General features: G+C 40.8%; 1 protein-coding gene across 7 annotated transcripts in view; it reads right to left on the minus strand.

Annotated features, from left to right (window-relative positions):
* Positions 1-19686, minus strand: part of LOC135548692 (dual specificity tyrosine-phosphorylation-regulated kinase 1A-like) — a 53728-nt gene that overhangs the window by 8248 nt on the left and 25794 nt on the right. For 3 of the 7 annotated variants that reach the window (XR_010456875.1, XM_064978529.1, XM_064978534.1), the window contains exons 2-5: positions 3863-4059; positions 3003-3122; positions 2473-2661; positions 1999-2146 (exon numbers count right to left, since the gene is read on the minus strand). Coding sequence is in view for 6 of the 7 variants with exons in the window: in XM_064978529.1 (XP_064834601.1) it covers positions 1999-2146; positions 2473-2661; positions 3003-3122; positions 3863-4059 (654 nt within the window). In the remaining variant the exon portion in view is untranslated. Of the gene's footprint in view, positions 1-1998; positions 2147-2472; positions 2662-3002; positions 3123-3862; positions 4060-16394; positions 16465-16820; positions 16998-19686 lie in introns of all 7 variants that reach the window. The other 4 variants (XM_064978532.1, XM_064978533.1, XM_064978531.1 and 1 more) reach the window with 4 other exon arrangements.

The following is a 19686-nucleotide window of genomic DNA, read 5'->3' on the forward strand; positions in this document are numbered from 1 at the left end:
AATACTAGTGATGTTAAACATACATAAGGCAATTGGATACTCTTGTCATTGACAGCCTTTGACAGGCCTGTTTCCCGGACACAGATTAAGCCTCATCCTGGAGTAAAACACATTTTAAAATGGGGTGTCACCCCCGAAAAATGCCCCAATGTGTCTATCAAGTAGATTGCGCACTAACAACAAGATGCCTTGGGGTCTTTCTGGTATTTCTATGGTAAATACTCCATCACAAAGTTGAACAGAGGTCAAGTGTATGTACAGTGCATTCGTAAATTATTCAGACCCCTTGAGTTTTTCCACATTTTGTTATGTTATTCTTATTTTAAAATAGATTTAAGGATTTCTTCCCCTCATCAATCTACACACAAACTCCATAATGAAAAAGCAAAAACAGGTTTAAAACATTTTCTAGCAAACTTATTACAAATAAAAAAACAGAAATACCTCATTTACATAAGTATTAAGACCCTTTGCTATGAGACTTGAAATTGATCTCAGGTGCATCCTGTTTCCATTGATAATCTTTGAGATGTTTCTACAACTTGGAGTCCACCTGTGGTAAATTCAATTGATTGGACATGATTTGGAAAGGAATACACCTGTCTATATAAAGGCCCCATAGTTGACGGTGCATGTCAGAGCAAAAACCAAGCCACGAGGTCTAGGGAATTGTCAGTAGAGCTCCGAGACAGGATTGTATTGAGGCACAGATCTGGGGAAGGGTACCAAAACATTTCTGCAGTATTGATGGTCCCCAAGAACACAGTGGCCTACATCATTCTTAAATGGAAGAAGTTTGGAACCACCAAGACTCTTTCTAGAGCTGACCACCCGGCCAAACTGAGCAATCGGGGGAGAAGAGCCTCGGCAGGGTGGTGACCAAGAACCGGATGGTCATGCTGACAGAGCTCCAGAGTTCCTCAGTGGAGATGGGAAAAACTTCCAGAAGGACAACCATCTCTGCAGCAATTCACCAAATCAGGCCTTTATGGAAGAGTGGCCAGATGGAAGCTACTCCTCCGTAATAGGCACATGGCAGCTCGCTTGGAGTTTGCCAAAAGGCACCTAAAAGACTCTCAGACCATGAGAAACAAGATTCTCTGGTCTGATGAAACCAAGATTGAACTCTTTGGCCTGAATGTCAAGCGTGACGTCTGGAGGAAACCTGGCACCATCCTTATGGTGAAGCATGTTGGTGGTGGCAGCATCATGCTGTCGGAATATTTTTTAGCGCCAAGGACTGGGAGACTAGTCATGCTCGAGGAAAAGATGAATGGAGCAAAGTACAGAGAGATCCTTGACGAAAACCTGCTCCAGAGCACTCAGGACCTAATACTGGGGCGAAGATTCACCTTCCAACAGGACAACAACCCTAAGCACACAGCAAAGACAATGCAGGAGTGGCTTCGGGACAAGTTTCTGAATGTCCTTGAGTGTCCCAGCCAGAGCCCGGACTTGAACCCGATCTAACATCTCTAGAGAGACCTGAAAATAACTTTGCAGCGACGCTCCCCATCCAACCTGACATAGATTGAGAGGATCTGCAGAGAAGAATGGGAGAAACTCCCCAAATACAGGTGTACCAAGCTTGTTGCGTCATACCCAAGAAGACCCGAGGCTGTAATCGCTGTCAAAGGTGTTTCAACAAAGTACTGACTAAAGGGTCTGAATACTTAAGTAAATGTGATATTTCAGTTTTTTTAATCAATTTGCAAAAATGTATAAAAACCTGTTTTTGCTTTGCCTTTATTGATATTGTGTGTAGATTGATGAGGGGGAAAAAAAACTTTCATCCATTTTAGAACAAGGCTGCAATGTAACAAAATGTGGAAAAAGTCAAGGGGTCTGAATACTTTGGTACCACCAGTGCTACCAATGATTTTCCTTTTTTATTTAGAGCCCTGACCACCTAATGATCTCTTAGTTGGAGGTAAATAATGCATGAACGAGAGAAGAGGGAGAGAGAGGTGTATAGAAAGAAGGGGAATCCGGCCTCACCTATGTAGTACTTCATCTCCGTGTCATGTTTGTTCATGAGCTCGAGGAGCCGCACTTCAATCTGGGCTTGATTTAGAAAAGCCTTCTTGTTCTTGATGATCTTAATTGCTACCCACTCCTGCTCAACACGGTCATATGCTTTTACAACCTGGAGAGAGAGGGAAGCCAAACACAAATCATCGTAAACACAATGAGCCGGGCGGAAATGCGTGCACTGAACACACACACACACACACACACACACACACACACTGGAGGTATGGTTAAACACTCATGCATCGTTTTTTAAATCAAACATACGATTAAGCATTTCACTGTTGTTTACGAAGCATGTGACAAATAAAATGTCATGTCAATCTTAATGACTATGTCTCATCCATTAAAGACCTGGGGTGGTGGTGGGTGAAACAATACCAGGTGAGCTTGGAAACTGCTCCACTGGTGGTTGACAATACATTTCAACATGAGACTCACCTGTCCAAACGAGCCTTTGCCTATCAAGGAGTCGATCTCGTAGCGGTCCATCCATTTCTCCCCATTCTTGACGATGTAGTCGTAGTTATCGTCATCGTAGCCGTCGTTGAAGACCTTCCTCTCCTTTTTGTGACTGGAGTCGTCGCCCTGGCCCTGTTGGTGTCTCCGCTTCTTTTTTGCATAGTATACCTGCCGACAAAAAAAAGTGTTCCTACTAGATTACCCATCAGGTCGGTTGCTAAAAAGGTAGGCCCTAACCAACACTGTGCAGTACAAGTTGGAGATTGCATTGGATCTTGTAACTATTTCATTCAAATTTAAGTGGCTCGGTGCAGGCCTGATTCTACCTTCTTCAGGCCTGCCATTTGTGTTGTCCACGAAAATGTTATGAAATCACAACAATTCTGAGTAGTGATCCATCCTTTTGTGTATGTGTGTGTGTGTGTGTGTGTGTGGGGGGGGGGGGCCTTGAGCGACCAGAGTTCCAGGTACAGGTGTGTGTGTGGCGGAGGGAGAGTGGTGGAACTTACCTCATTGATACATTTGTAGGTTTTGATCAGGTCAATAGAGAGCTTCCTCAGGGGAGCCGAGGACGGGTCGCGAAAGCACTGGGGCATGCGCCTCTGTAACATGACAACATCAGGGGTCACCTTAAAACACAGACGCACCAAACACAGAGAACATCACCTTTTCAGAAACACAGACACACTCACCTTGTCTATCTCATCAAAACGATTCATTAGATCACCCGTCTTCAGCTACCTTCAAGTGCATCTGTTTTTATGTGGCAAATGTTGCTATTCATGATGTCATTTGTTCACCATACTGAAGTGGGAGGATTGACACACACATGGGGGAAATATACAGTAGGATTAAACTATCACGTAGGGAACTCAGTGGATTGGACCTACATTTGAGCTTTGAGGGCCTGATATCAGAGACCCACACACGTGGGCAGCAGCCACTGTACACCGAGGTCATGGGCGTGTTTGACAGCCCCCCCACAGCTTATTTTGGTAACTGTCGCCAGTAATAAAATCAAGTGGAAAATCACACTGTTTATTATTAGTCCACTGTCCTGGACACGCAGGCCGTGATGTTCCCTGTACAATAAGAATAACCCCTCACGCAGGGTCAGAATACATTTTGAGAAGTGCCCTTTGCTAGGAACAGAAAGGCCAACCACAAGCGGTGTTGTGTAAGGCAGGCACAGGCCACAGGGCTTGGGGTTAGCACCACTTTGTGTGCGAGGGGATGTTTTTGGTCTCTGTGTGTGTATTTATGTCAATGTGTGTGAGTATGAGTGCATGCTTATGTGTGTGTCGGTATGATTGTGTGCATCAGTGTGCGTGTAATCGTACACGTGAATGACCGTGTGTTTTGTGTCTACCTGGCTGGTGATAGACTGCTGCGCCTGCTCGCTGTAGGGCAGAGCCGGCACAGACTCGTCAGTTGTCTGCTGGTGCCGCTCACTGTACTGCTGGTGTGAATGGGGCATGGGAGCAGCCATCTGAAGCCCAGCAGCGTGGAACGAAAACGAGGGGGCAAGCCGGACAGATGAAGGTTTGCATGCTGAAGTCTCTCCTCCTGAAAGAGAGGGACACCTTCTGATCAACACACATTCAATAGGTTCTCACAAGACCCCATTCTCAGTAATCTCATTGTGAACCCTTGCGACGTTGTTCCTTTAAATAAATAATACAACTTAAGAAATTATGTAATTGTGTTTGGAATAATCAGTGTTTGTATACTAGAGCAAGTATTTTTCCATCATTCTTTTACCAGTGATTATTCCATAGGCTAAAATCCACAGACTTCCCATTTCTCAGAAAGTTGTAGCCATTTCGGAAGATAGCATCCTACACGACCCAAAATGCATACATGAAAACAAGCATCACCATAAACCTACCGACAAGAAGAAAAAAAACTACAAAAAGGACCATGGCAGGGAGATGATGTAATACCTGCACACTACTTCATCACATCCCCGCATGATGGCCAGAAAAAAAAGAATCCCTTGTTCACCAGATATTAAGTGAATAATTGATTGGGGAAACTATTACAAAAGCCCCAAAGCTGATTAAAGAAATTCTGTAGCAAAGTGCTCCAGGGCAAAAAAGTACAAAGTCCCAAATAGCTAGCTGACAATTGCCCGTGCATTTAAAATGTCAATGAACTGTGAGTGAATAATGGCACAGTTCTAGTTTTCTACGGCATCTTGAGTCTCATCTGGATTCATGGCATATTAGACCTTTGAAGGAAACGATATATTCCAGGAAATATTCTAAATATTGTAAAGATAGCTTTTGAAATGAAATCCTAAAATACCCAGACACCACACAAACTTCAAATCACAGTAAATGAACCCGAGTTGCTTTGTAAAGATAAACTGTGGCATTCTCCGTTCTGTTGTACGGAGAGTTGCTCCTTGGCCAGTGTCATGCAGGATGAAATCAGATCACAAAAAAGCAGCAGCACATGATGATGACGACAGAGTCTAATGTGTCCTACAGCACTGCGCGACTCTCTGGAGTCTTTGCTCCATCGCCCTCAGATCAGGTTCCATCCCAAACAGGAGGGACCCAGAGGACACAGCCATGCTTTTGTCACAAGGTTGCTCTCACCAACACTCCAGATGGTCTCTCAAATAGCTGGAGAGATTTGCCAGCAAAAAGTCAATGGAATGATTAGCAGTCAGTTACACGGCGAAATTAAACATAGCTAGGGCTCATGTGGAGAGGTTTGTGCATTAAGCTTTTTTAGTCAGGGTTACCAGGGGGAGGGGGGGTAACCTTTGATCATGCTTGGTTAAATCAAAGAAGAGGGATGAGGGGAGCTGTGGAGGCTCTCAGTGAGTTGGACCCTCTCAGTCTGAGTCGTCTGCTGGCTAGTGACTCAGCATCAAGATGGGAGCATCAGCCGAACTCAGACCTGCCTGCCTTTTACCTACCCTTCCCCTCCACCACCTCATCACACTGAGGGCTGGGAAACCGCTGCGTCACCACACACACAACTCATTCCCAAAAGCTGCTCTGGCAGAGTAGCCGAGAGAGAGAGGCAAAAAGAGAGCACAACGAGCTGCTGTCTGATGCTATAAACAGCAATCGGACATCACCTTTCCCCTTAAATCCCTGGGTAACGTCATCTTTCAACACATCACTCTGGATTATATTTTTCTAATCCCTGCTGCTGCAATTACTGTTCAGTTTCCCTGTTGCTGTAGTCAAGGAACTTAAAGAACTGCCAAAATACTCAAAATGAAAGATTGAGGCAGCGTTTCAAAAAGTGAAAGCAGATTTAAAAAAGGTCATGCTTTGATCAAGTAGGCAATATTCTTTGACTAATGACTACAAAATCAAATAACATCTCACGCAATTAAGTAGCTTTCGCACAGAATAGTGCTTGGTGTGAACATTGAACCATATTGTTAATTTTTTGTGTGTGTAGAGGGACCTTAAAAAGTATATAATTGAAGAGTATAATCAATGACTGTATTAGGGGTGGCCTAAAAACGGGCAGCTAGCGTCTATGCTAATTGTTAGCATTATCGCTAGTTAGCATTTTTCTATTTGCTTACACACAAAAAAGTTAACAATGTGGTTGGGGTAATATGAAGCAATGTTCACACCAAGCACTATTCTGTTGGAAAGCTACTTGATTGTGTGAGGTGTAGTCATTATTCAGAAAGCATATTGCACAAATGGGGCAGCAGGGTAGCCTAGTGGTTAGAGCGTTGGACTAGTAACCGAAAGGTTACAAGTTCGAATCCCTGAGCTGACAAGGTACAAATCTGTCGTTCTGCCCCTGAACAGGCAGTTAACCCACTGTTCCTAGGCCATCATTGAAAATAAGAATGTTCTTAACTGACTTGCCTAGTAAAAAAACAACAACATGATAACGCTAAAATCATTATCAAACCGTAAATCCATCACTGTAATATCCTGAAAATATTTCACTTTGATTGACATGAACGGGCACTAAACTGCTGTAATACTAAACCGCTGCCTGCAAATCTACCATGAGAAGGTGGCAAGTCATGCAGATATTATGTAGACTTTGGTAGTGCGTATGGCCTAATACATCACCGGGCCAAGCTTCCTTCCATCCAGTACCTATTTTCTAGGCAGTGTCAGAGGAAGGCCCCAAAAAATTGTCAAAAGACTCCAAGTAGTGTTATTTAGCAGTCATTGAAGGCACAAACTGGGATTCTTAATTTTCTGTAATGGTCATGTAAATTAACAACATATGCCCCCACACCACAACCTTAGTACAACTGTCTTACCCTATGATAACCCAAAATACAAAATTACATTACTGTTTATGCATTTGTTGGAATACACCTATAGCTTTCAAATATGCTTAAAACAATTGTGTCGATCTCTGGGACAGTGGCAGGGCTCTGCTGCTGGGTTGACTAAGAAATATAGCTTTAAATACATGCTTGAGTTACGAGTAGAATTACATTACACATATACACTGAGTATACAAAACATTAAGAACACAAGGTGTCAAAAGCGTTCCACAGGAATGGTGGCCCATGTTGACGCCAATGCTTCCCATGTTGACTCCAATGCTTCTCACAGTTCTCAAGTTGGCTGGATGTCCTTCTTGATACACACAGGAAACTGTTGAGCGTGAAAAACCCCTTAGCGTTGCGGTTCTTGACACAAACCAGTGCGCCTGGCACCTGCTACCATACCCCATTCAAAGGCACTTCAATCTTTTGTCTTGCCCAGTCACCCTCTGAATGGCACACATACACTATCCATGTCTCAGTTGTCTCAAGGCCTAAAAAACCTTCTTTAACCTGTCTCTTCCCCTTCATCAACAGAGATTAAAGTGGATTTAAGAAATTACATCAATAAGGGATCATAGCTTTCACCTGGTCAGTCTCATGGAAACAGCAGGCGTTCATAATGTTTTGTACACAGTGTATATCACAAGGTTACATTTTTAATATGATCAAAGCCAGCTAAAAAGATGTGGCCTATTTTGTCATTCATTCAGATTACTTTTAAGGACTTCTGAGGTTCGGTAAATTCTCCCCAAAAATATTGGTGCTTTGACTGAACACTTTTCCAAATGATGTCTACTGAAAGCATTCACACACAGTAAAATCTCATGTCTCATTACATGTAAAAAATTATTATATGGCATGTACACATGTATCTGGCAATCAAAAATGTAAAAGGAGTAGGGTGAAAAATAAGTAGTTAAGACAGATATTAGCAAAGACATTCCAGTTGCATCAGTTGTTTTACTTGACTGATTCAACTCAGCAGTGAAAGCAAGCCTATAGCCCTGTAATCGAATCTTCTCAGTTCTATTTTGAAATCTCAGTCTGTCTGCAGTGAGTGGGAATTCTGCAGATCATTAAGTACTCATTTATCAACGTCTCTCACCAGGCAACACAATGCAGCAGAATCACAGAGAGTAACCAGCCTTCTGAACCCCAGCAACAGTACCTAATTAGCATAGCCTACCACCAAGAAGAAACTGTGTGATTGGCTTGTGCTTTCTCCGGCTTGCCCAATCAGAAGACAGTATGCAAATACCATACTTTTGTTGCTAGGGCAGAGCTCCACTCTATTGTCCAATAGGAAAACAAGTAATAAACAAGAAATGGAAAAATCACTGTCAAATTTCCAGGCTTTTTTTAACACATTATTTGCTGGATGAAATGAATGTAGCAGTTTAGAACCTGGAGCCAGAGTCTCCAAGAACAGAGCTCTAGCAAATGTCCAACCTAAGATAAGGGAGTGGAGCCAAGTACCACAACCGTGATGGGAAAGAGTGACATATTCTGAATCTTTTTTGCCTGATACTATGAACTTGGTAACCAGAATGAAATGATATTTAGAAAACAAAATCTTGAGTTAAGTTTATAATCCCAGAACACAATGTATTTGCTTCTGACAACACATCATGAACAACAGCATTAAAACATTTAATAATAAAAAAAGACATGGTCATGGTGACTACACAGTTGAAATACTTTCCTATTAACATTTAGTCTAAGCTATTGTTCCTTTTAATAGAGAATCAATATACACTACTGTATTTCTGGGGGAGAATTTTGGACAGCTTCAATACAATCTCAGCAAAATACATTAATGCACAATTTAAAGCTCGCTTGGTTGATTCTACTAGACAGCATGAGTATGCTGTTGGGAAATCCAACCGGGCTGAGGCAGCACATTTACGATTGCTTTTACAGTAAACTGGCATTCCAATTTTTTCTTGACAGGCAGGTGTAATTTAGAAAAAAAAACTCCCTGAAAAGCAGAAAAGGTGAGGCCATGTCTTCTTCTCCCTCAAAACTGGGCCGAAGTTCAGTGACAACTAAAGTGGAGTTGAGCTATAGTCCACCAGAGGTCAATTGAAACTACAGCTACAGCAGTTTTAATTGATTCATCAATCACGGGAGGAGTTTCATAATTACACAAACAAACTTAGCCTAAGAGTCAAACCTGGTGTCTGTTCATCAATGAATTTATTTATTTGTACATTATTTACGCATTTCTGCCTTCAATATGATAATACATTTTTATCCTTTTTTGTAGATACTTTTGTCCTAAGTGCCAGATCAATTCCCACTTTTTACACCAGGCCTGATGTCAGGGCTGGGACGATTCTGGAATTTTGGATAACGATTACTTGTTATGCAAATTGCACAGTTGTCATAATTGTAATTTTTACAAACAAAATAAATAAAGTGTAATGCATCTTTGCTATGACATACAAAATTAATACAGCACCTCTTTGGTGACATCCACATCACAAAAACGAATGGTTTTGACCACTTGGAACTTTTGGAAATTAAGCTTTTCCTCCCAACTGTGCCGTTCTACTCGTAAAATGATTACCAATTTTACCTACTTCATGTAAAAACTAACTGCTATTGGGTAAACTGCTTGAATAAAAAGTTGAATTCTCCCTTCTCCTAAAATTAAGTTATTAAAGCGCTGATAAATATTTTCGGGTTCGCGATTATTGTCCATAATTCTTAGTTGCACGATTATCCAATAATTGTGCCAGCTCTACCCGGGGTTTGAAACAGCAACTTTTCCACTACTGGACCACCTCTAACCTCTAGCCTACCTGCAGCCCCAAAAATAATGATGAGCAGTGCTGTTCTGTCACACCATTAGCTAATCAATGTCAAGGAGTAGTAAGCCTACTCGAATATGGTTCACTTACTCTGGCAAGACAGCTTTGCAGAGCTCCTTATGTCGCTACAACTAACTAAAACAATTAGACTTGAGGGCTCTATTTTTGGCTAGCGTTAAGGCAGCGCTATTGTGAAACACACATTAGTTGCCAATTTTGGATTGTAATACCCGGCGCTTTGGCATTTTCCAACCATTGCAGCATGGTTGGCATTCACCTGTAACATCAACTCAGTTGCGGCGAGGTGGGAGGAGTGGCAATATCTGAGGTGTGTCCTTAAAAATAAGGACATGTCTAAGTGACCTCAAATATTAGCGTGAACTAAGCTAGAAGAGGAAATCAATCTCCTAAAAAAGAAAACATGAATGTCCTTGAGTGGCCCAGTCCTTCAGACAAGGTGACTGAAAATGTTTGATGCAAGAAACCACTTTATTATTCCCATACTATTATTACACAGAATCAGACAAATTATGCTACCCTCCGCCTATTGGCTACTTAGTCTATTCAAGCCTGTCTCAAAATACAACATTGCCAATTTAAGAAAGAAAAAAGGCTCTTTACCGGACTGGCTTTTCAAAGATGTCTATAAAAGTAAACGTTTTGTGGTCTTGTAGGAAGCAATCACTCCCATATGGCTGTCTACAAATTATCTATAATTGGGCTAATAACTCATTAACTAGCAAAGGATATGAACAAAATGTGCACACGTGGCTACATGCAGCTCTTTCTGTTGATCTCAAGACAAGCATATCTACTCACAACCACAGCTGTAAACACAGTCCAGTTCATCCATATATGGCAATGGTCTATTGGAATATAGGTCTAGCTCTGATTGGTTATGCCCCACAGGTCTGTGTAGAGTACAGGCTGAGTCATGCACAATAGAATCTTTCTCTGATACGTTCTGCCTACAACAATCTTGCATAGTTCCTTTTGTTTCTGTATGTTGCATTGAAAGTGGCTAATATTGCATTGATTCGATCACAATTTCCACAGTAAAGGGAAACGTTGATAGTGTTAACTAACAGGGAAAACGGTAGAAAGTTGAGTGACGTTCAATCTCATCCTCTGTGGGCTGATATTTATTATGCACTCTGCACGGCAGTCCCGTCTCTGGGCTACTGCACGCCCGCTCGCAGCTTAGAGGGAACATTGGTCCTCTCCGCATACCCATAACATGATGCAGCCACCACTATGCTTGAAAATATGGAGAGTGATACTCAGTAATGTGTTGTATTGGATGTGTCACAAACATAACACTTTGTATTCAGGACAAAAAGTTCATTGATTTGCCACATTGTTTCTATATGACTTGACTGTGATTTGAATGACTACCTCATCTCTGTACCCCACACATAAAGATAGATATTTGTAAGGTCCCTCAGTTGAGCAGTGAATTTCAAATATATATTCAACTACAAAGACCAGTCAATGCCTCACAAAGATGGGCAGCTATTGGTAGATGGGTAAAAAAGGCAGACACTGAATATCCCTTTGAGCATAGTGAAGTTATTAATAACACTTTAGATTGTGTATCAATACACCCAGCCACTACAAAGATGCAGGTGTCCTTCCTAGGAAGGAAACCGCTCAGGAATTTCAATATGAGGCAAATGATGACTTTAAAATAGTTTGAGTTTAACGGCTGTGATGAGATAAAACTGAGGATGAATCAACAACATTGTAGTTACTCCACAATGCAAAGCATGAAAAGGAGGAAGCCTGTACAGAATAAAAAAACTCCAAAACATGCATCCTGTTTGCAATAAGGCACCAAAATAAATTACGTTTATCCTGAAAAGCGGTGTGTTTGAGGCAAGTCTAACAACATCACCGAGAACCACAATTCATATTTTCAAGCATGGTGGTGGCTCCATCACATTTTACAGGCAAGGACTAAGGAGTTGTTGTTTTTTTTTTATAAAAAAAGAAACTGAGTAGGTAGAGTGAAGCACAGGTCAAATCTGGTTCTGTCTCCTTTCCAACAGACAAGGGGACACAAATTCATCTTTCAGCAGGACAATAACATAAAACAAGGCTAAATTTACATTGTTAATTTACAGCCTTATTTTAAAATTAATTAAATCGTTTTCCCCCCCCCCTCATTGATCTACACACAATAGCCCATAATGACAAAGCAAAAACAGGTTTTAAATAAATGTTTGCAAATGTATATATATAAAAAAAAAAACTGAAATATCACATTTACATAAGTATTCCAACTAGAGGTCGACCGATTATGATTTTTCAACGCCGACACCGATTGGAGGACCAAAAAAAGCAGATACCGATTAAATGAGACAATTTATATATATATTTGTAATAATGACAATAATACTGAATGAACACTTATTTTAACTTAATACATCAATAAAATCTATTTAGTCTCAAATAAATAATGAAACGTTCAATTTGGTTTAAATAATGCAAAAACAAAGTGTTGGAGAAGAAAGTAAAAGTGCAATATTTGCCATGTAAAAAAAGCTAACGTTTAAGTTCCTTGCTCAGAACATATGAAAGCTGGTGGTTCCTTTTAACATGAGTCTTCAATATTCCCAGGTAGGAAGTGAATGAATGCTTACGAGCCTGCTGCTGCCTACCACTGCTCAGTCAGACTGCTCTATCAAATATCAAATCCTAGAATTATAATATAACACAAAGAAATACGAGCCTTGGGTCATTAATATGATAAAATCCGGAAACTATCATTTAGAAAACAAACGTTTATTCTTTCAGTGGAATACGGAACAGTTCCGTATTTTATCTAACGGGTGGCATCCCTAAGTCTATATATTGCTGTTACATTGCACAACCTTCAACGTTATGTCATAATTATGTACAATTCCAGAAAATTAATTACTGTCTTTGTTAGGAAGAAATAGTCTTCACACCGTTCGTTACGAGCCAGGCAGCCCAAACTACTGCATATACCCTGACTGCTTGCACAGAACGCAAGAAAAGTGACAATTTCCCTAGTAAAAATAAATTAATCTTAGCAGGCAATATTAACTAAATATGCAGGAGTAAAAATATATACATGTGTATTGATTTTAAGAAAGGCATTGATGTTTATGGTTAGGTACACATTGGTGCAATGACCGTGCTTTTTTCGCGAATGTGCTTGTTAAATCGTCAACCATTTGGCAAAGTAGGCTTTGATTCGATGATAAATTAACATGTACCGCATCGAATATATGCAACGCGGGACAAGCTAGATAAACTAGTAATATCATCAACCATGATAGTTAACTAGTGATTATGTTAATATTTATTGTTTTTTTATTCTATAAGTTTAATGTTAGCTAGCAACTTACCTTGGCTCCTTGCTGCACTCACGTAAAAGGTAGCCAGCCTGCCACGCAGTCTCCTCGTGGAGTGCAATGTAATCGGTGTCCAAAAATGCAGATTACCGATTGTTATAAAAACTTGAAATCGGCCATAATTAATCGGCCATTTCGATTAATCGGTCGACCTCTAATTCAGTACTTACATTTTTAAAAAACATTTTTTTAATGTATCACCTTTGGCAGCGATTACAGCCTCTAGTCTTCTTGGGTATGACGCTACAAGTTTGGAACGCCTGTATTTGGGGAGTTACTCACATTCTTCTCTGCAGATCCGCTCAAGCTTTGTTAGGTTGGATGAGAAGCACAGCAATTTTCAGGTCTCTCCAGAGATGTTCGATTGGGTTCAAGTCAGTGCTCTGGCTGGGCCACTCAAGGACATTCAGAAACTTGCCCCGAAGCCACTCCTGCATTGTCCTGGCTGTGTGCTTAGGGTCATTGTCCTGTTGGAAGGTAAACCTTCGCCCTAGTCGGAGGTCCAGAGCGGTCAGGAGCAGGTTTTCATCAAGGATCTCTCTGTACTTTGCTCCATTCATCTTTCCCTCGATCCAGGCTAGTCTCCCAGTCCCTGCCTCTGAAAAACAAACCCACAGCATGATGCTAACACCACCATGATTCACCGTAGGGATGGTGCCAGGTTTCCTTGTTTCTCATGGTCTGAGAGTCCTTTAGGTGCCTTTTGGCAAAATCCAAGCGGGCTGTCATGCGCCTTTTACAGAGGAGTGGCTTCCGTCTGGCCACTCTGCCATAAAGGCCTGATTGGTGGAGTGCTGCAGAGATGGTTGTCCTTCTGGAATATTCTCCCAGAGAAACTCTGGAGCCATGTCAGTGATAAGTGTATTCTTGGTCACCTCCTTGACCAAGGCCCTTCTCCTCTGATTGTTCAGTTTGGCCTGGCGGCCAGCTCTAAGAAGAGTCTTGGTGTTTCCAAACTTCTTCCATTTAATAATGGAGGACGCTGTGTTCTTGGGGACTTTCAATGATGCAAAAAAATAATAATTGGTACACTTCCCCAGATCTGTGCCTTGACACAATCCTGTCTCGGAGCTCTACGGACAATTCCTTAGACCTCATGGCTTGTTTTTTGAGCTGACATGCACTGTCAACTGTGAAACTTTATATAGACAGGGGTCTGCCTTTCCAATCAAGTTGAAGAAACATCTCAAGTTGTAGAAACAAAAATGATCAATGGAAACAGGATGTACTGGAGCTCAATTTCAACTCTCATAGCAAAGGGTCTGAATACCTATGTAAATACAGTATTTGTTTGATTTTCTATTATAAATCCTTGTTCACATCCTAAAAAGGTCCATAAAGCATGCAAGGTCGATCTTGTATTTCCACTTGAATTTGCAAAGAAATAAAAAGAAAGATCTAACACTAAACTTTGTTTCAACCAGTCAAATGACGTTCGTATGTATTCCTCAGAGATCCTAGAATGTAACCAGACTTCCCTATATCATTAGGGGTGTAGTATAACCTACAGGACACCAAATTTGGTCAGAGAGCGACACCTTCATGGCACACCGATGACGCGGGCGGTCTTCACTTGATCGACTCTAACTTTGTCAAATAAGCACCAATCGGGGTCAAACAAAGCTAGCTAGATAGCCAATGAGCTGGGCTTTATGGGAGTATCCCATAAAGTAAACCCTGTATCTGTAGCAAAATTTAGCTGCTTTTTCCTTTTGGACAAAAAAATATCCAAATATTCAGTTATGACGTTATGAAAACTGGTTGTTTTGAAAATGTTGAAATGTAGTTCAATCATGTTGTCATATAGTTCAATCATACGTCAAGTGAAACTTTGCACATACACTGCTGTCATCTTGAGGATACCATCAGAATTACAACCAGAGTGATGACTGGAAGTGGGACCTTTCTGTTGCATTACAAAGATGGTGGTAGGGGAAAAAAAAAGTTTCTTTGTATTTTCTTCTACCAGATCTATTCTGTTATATTCTCCTACATTCGATTCACATTACCACAAACTTCAAAGTGTTTCCTTTTCAAATGGTACCAAAAATATGCATCTTTGCTTCAGGGCCTGAGCTACAGGCAGTTAGATTTGGGTATGTCATTTTAGGCTAAAATTGAAAAAAAGGTCTATCCCTAAGATTTAATAACAAATTCTTATTGACAATGACGGCCTACCCTGGCCAAACCCTAACCAAGAAGACGCTGGGCCTATTGTGCGCCGCCCTATGGGACTTCCAATCATGGTCGGTTGTGATACAGCCTGGAATAGAACCAAGGTCTGTAGTGACACCTCTAGCACTGAGATGCAGTGCCTTAGACTGCTGCGCCACTCGGGAGCCCGAGTTTGCTAAACAAATCACCACTGGATTGATGCAAATAATCATGATATCATTCTTCCAGGTAGGCATAGACTTTTGAGTTTTTTGGGGTACGCCTTTCCACCTACCAGAAGACTGTTGTCATTAGCACCATCACTAATGGCTACACATAGTACTAGACACATACAGACAGGGGCATTCCTGGGCCGTTGCCTCTTCAGAAAGTTGGTAGGAAAATACAAATCGCTTATACATTTCTGAATGTCTGGATTCCATGATTCCAGATTTTATAGGGCCGTAGGCATTGGTCTTTAAACCACCAATGCCATTTTCATGAGATAAAAAATGTCATGCTAATTGGACAGCAAATAATATTCTGATGAAAATCAATACATTTAGTATCCTCTTCATATATCGCTTTTAGCAGTGCATGGAGATTAGTTCACGTCGTTTCTCAATCGTATTATCTTTCTACTCTGACCGTCTGTTTTGGGCTCGGTCTCGCTACCAAACATGCAATCTTATGTAAATACAGTATTTGTTTTATTTTTTATTATAAATTTGCAAAAAATTGACTAACTCTTTTTTGTTTTGTCATTATAGGGTATTGTGTATATGAGGAATTTGTATTTATTTAATCCATTTTAGAATAAGGCTGTAACGTAACAAAATGTGGAAAAAGGGAAGGGGTCTGAATACTTTTAATGCACTTTACGTTGGAGCTGCTTACCAAGACGACATTGAATGTTTCTGAGTGGCCGAGTTACAGTTGACTTAAATTGGCTTGAAAATCTATGGCAAGATTTTCACTCCCGCCAGATAGTTCCAGTCAGTCCTGGGATTCAAACCGGCAACCCTCTAATTACTGGCCTGCCTCTCTAACCCCATGGCTACCTCCACCCCCATATGAAGCCTAGGTAAGGATTTATCTGAGGCATGTAAGCCTATTAATGTAATCAGTATTAGGCTGCTATGACATTTTTAAGGTACTGCACACCAGTGATGTAAAGAAGGCATGAAACATATGTCCATAAGTCACGGACAGTATTTCCCTACATTTAACAAAAAAAAGTGAGAGAAAGGAAGAGAAAGCGAGAGATCAGCAGCTAACCTGTATGCATTGTCTCCTGGTAACTCTCATATCATCCTGGCAGGAGAGTCCAGCAGCACACCACAGCTCACTGGAGAAAGACAAACAATTAACTATATTAGCCTTAGTGTATTTGTGCTTGCAAGGCTATTTCCTGTTAGGCTATGTCGTAACCTTGATTATTACTTATATCTAATTATTTTCTGGTGCTGCTCCTTCCAACCATAAAAGCCCACCCACTTGGGAGCCAGGCCCCCACCACTGGGGAGCGAGGTCCAGCCAATCAGTTCAAACCCTCGAGCTGACAAGGTACAAATCTGTCGTTCTGCCCCTGAACAGGCAGTTAACCCACTGTTCCTAGGCCGTCCTTGAAAATCAGAATTTGTTCTTAACTGACTTGCCTAGTAAAATCAAGGTAAAAAAATATTTAAAAAAAATCAGAATTACTTTTTTTCCCACAAAAAGGGCTATATTGCAGACAGAAACACCTAAATTTCATCTGCTGTCTGGGTGGCTTGTCTTAGACGATTCTGCAGGTGAAGATGCCGGATGTAGAAGTCCTGGGCTGATGTGATTGCACATGGTCTGCGGTTGTGAGGCCAGTTGAACGTACTGCCAAATTCTCTGAAACAACATTGTAGGCGGCTTATGGAAACATTCAATTCTCTGGCAACAGCTCTGGTAGACATGGCTGCAGTCAGCATGCAATGCATTATAGGATACCTCAAAACTTGACATCTGTGGCATTGTGTTGTGTGACAAAGTTACACATTTTAGAATGGCCTTGTATTGTCCCCTGCACAAGGTGCACCTGTGTAATGATCATGCTGTTCAAACTTCTTGATATGCCACACTTGTCAGGTAGATAATTATCTCTGCAAAGGATAAACGCTCACAAACAGGGATGTAAACAAATTTGCGCACACATTTGAGGGAAAAAAGTAGCTTTTTGTGCATGACATTTGTCCTGATCATGTAGGCCTGATAATTGTTCTGCCTAATTCAGTGGTTTTTCCCAAATTAAATTATGTTTGTTTTTCCAGGTTTCAGATGTTTTCCCGTTGTTCATGTTTTTGTTCAGAAAAATCAACAAATGTGGATGTTCTAAGTCCACAATGTTTAAACCACATCAGTAGACCACTTGAGTTCAGGGAAAAAGCTAATACATGTTCATTTTTTGGGTGTAGATACCCTTAAAATTCAAGTGTGCAATCGGCTCACCAGCAAACTACTTGCTTGGTTAACACATTTCTGTAGCACCCTTTATTTTTTATTTTATTTATTTAAGGAGGCAAGTCAGTTAACTTAGGGTGCAGCGTCCCGTCAACGGGACAGTTGTAAATCATGCAACGCCTTATTATGTCACGATCTCAGATTTTAGAGAAACAACAAATGTCATTACATATAAGTGTTTGATATCGGCTGAAAGATTACATTCTTGTTAACATAACTGCACTGTCCAATTTACAGTAGCCATTACTGCGAGAAAAAAAATGCCATGCTATTGTTTGAGGAGAGGTCCTAACAAATAAACACTTTTTTTCACCGCGATAGGCTTGATAGGCTTGTACTTACATTCTGAAATCTTGCTCTGATTTATCATCCAATGGGTCCCAGAGATAACATGAAGAATCATTTTGTTAGATAAAATCCTTGTTCATATCCTAAAAATGTCCATAAAGCATGCACGGTCGATCTTGTATTTCCACTTGAACTTGCAAAGAAAGAAAATGAAAGATCTAACACTAAACGTTGTTTCAACCAGTCAAATGACGTTCGTATGTATTCCTCAGAGATCCTAGAATGTAACCAGACTTCCCTATATCATTAGGGGTGTAGTATAACCTACAGGACACCAAATTTGGTCAGAGAGTGACACCTTCATGGCATACCGATGACGCGGGCGGTCTTCACTTGATCGACTCTAACTTTGTCAAATAAGCACCAATCGGGGTCAAACAAAGCTAACTAGATAGCCAATGAGCTGGGCTTTACAGGAGTATCCCATAAAGTAAACCCTGTATCTGTAGCAAAATGTAGCTGCTTTTTCCTTTTGGACAAAAAATATCCAAATATTCAGAGTTATGACATTATGAAAACTGGTTGTTTTGAAAATGTTGAAATGTAGTTCAATCATGTTGTCATATAGTTCAATCATACGTCAAGTGAAACTTTGCACATACACTGCTGTCATCTTGAGGATACCATCAGAATTACAACCAGTGATGACTGGAAGTGGGACCTTTCTGTTGCATTACAAAGATGGTGGTAGGGGGAAAAAAAGTTTTTCTTTGTATTTTCTTCTACCAGATCTATTCTGTTATATTCCCCTACATTCGATTCACATTACCACAAACTTCAAAGTGTTTCCTTTTCAAATGGTACCAAAAATATGCATCTTTGCTTCAGGGCCTGAGCTACAGGCAGTTAGATTTGGGTATGTCATTTTAGGCTAAAATTGAAAAAAAGGTCTATCCCTAAGATTTAATAACAAATTCTTATTGACAATGACGGCCTACCCTGGCCAAACCCTAACCAAGAAGACGCTGGGCCTATTGTGCGCCGCCCTATGGGACTTCCAATCATGGTCGGTTGTGATACAGCCTGGAATAGAACCAAGGTCTGTAGTGACACCTCTAACACTGAGATGCAGTGCCTTAGACTGCTGCGGCACTCGGGAGCCCGAGTTTGCTAAACAAATCACCACTGGATTGATGCAAATAATCATGATATCATTCTTCCAGGTAGGCATAGACTTTTGAGTTTTTTGGGGTACGCCTTTCCACCTACCAGAAGACTGTTGTCATTAGCACCATCACTAATGGCTACACATAGTACTAGACACATACAGACAGGGGCATTCCTGGGCCGTTGCCTCTTCAGAGAGTTGGTAGGAAAATACAAATCGCTTATACATTTCTAAATGTCTTATCGTAATCTTGGGCAAATTAATAAATGTTCTAATAAATTCACTACATTTAGTAGATTTCCTACTATTCAATACATTTTTGAATATTGTTGAATTCTGTTTTAATGTCTGGATTCCATGATTCCAGATTTTATAGGGCCGTAGGCATTGGTCTTTAAACCACCAATGCCATTTTCATGAGATAAAAAATGTCATGCTAATTGGCCAGCAAGTAATATTCTGATGAAAATCAATACATTTAGTATCCTCTTCATATATCGCATTGGCTGTGCATGGAGATTAGTTCACGTCGTTTCTCAATCGTATTATCTTTCTACTCTGACCGTCTGTTTTGGGCTCGGTCTCGCTACCAAACATGCAATCTTTTTTTAACAGAACTGGAAT

Source organism: Oncorhynchus masou, chromosome 11 (assembly GCF_036934945.1).
Source record: "Oncorhynchus masou masou isolate Uvic2021 chromosome 11, UVic_Omas_1.1, whole genome shotgun sequence".
Lineage (NCBI taxonomy): Eukaryota > Metazoa > Chordata > Actinopteri > Salmoniformes > Salmonidae > Oncorhynchus > Oncorhynchus masou.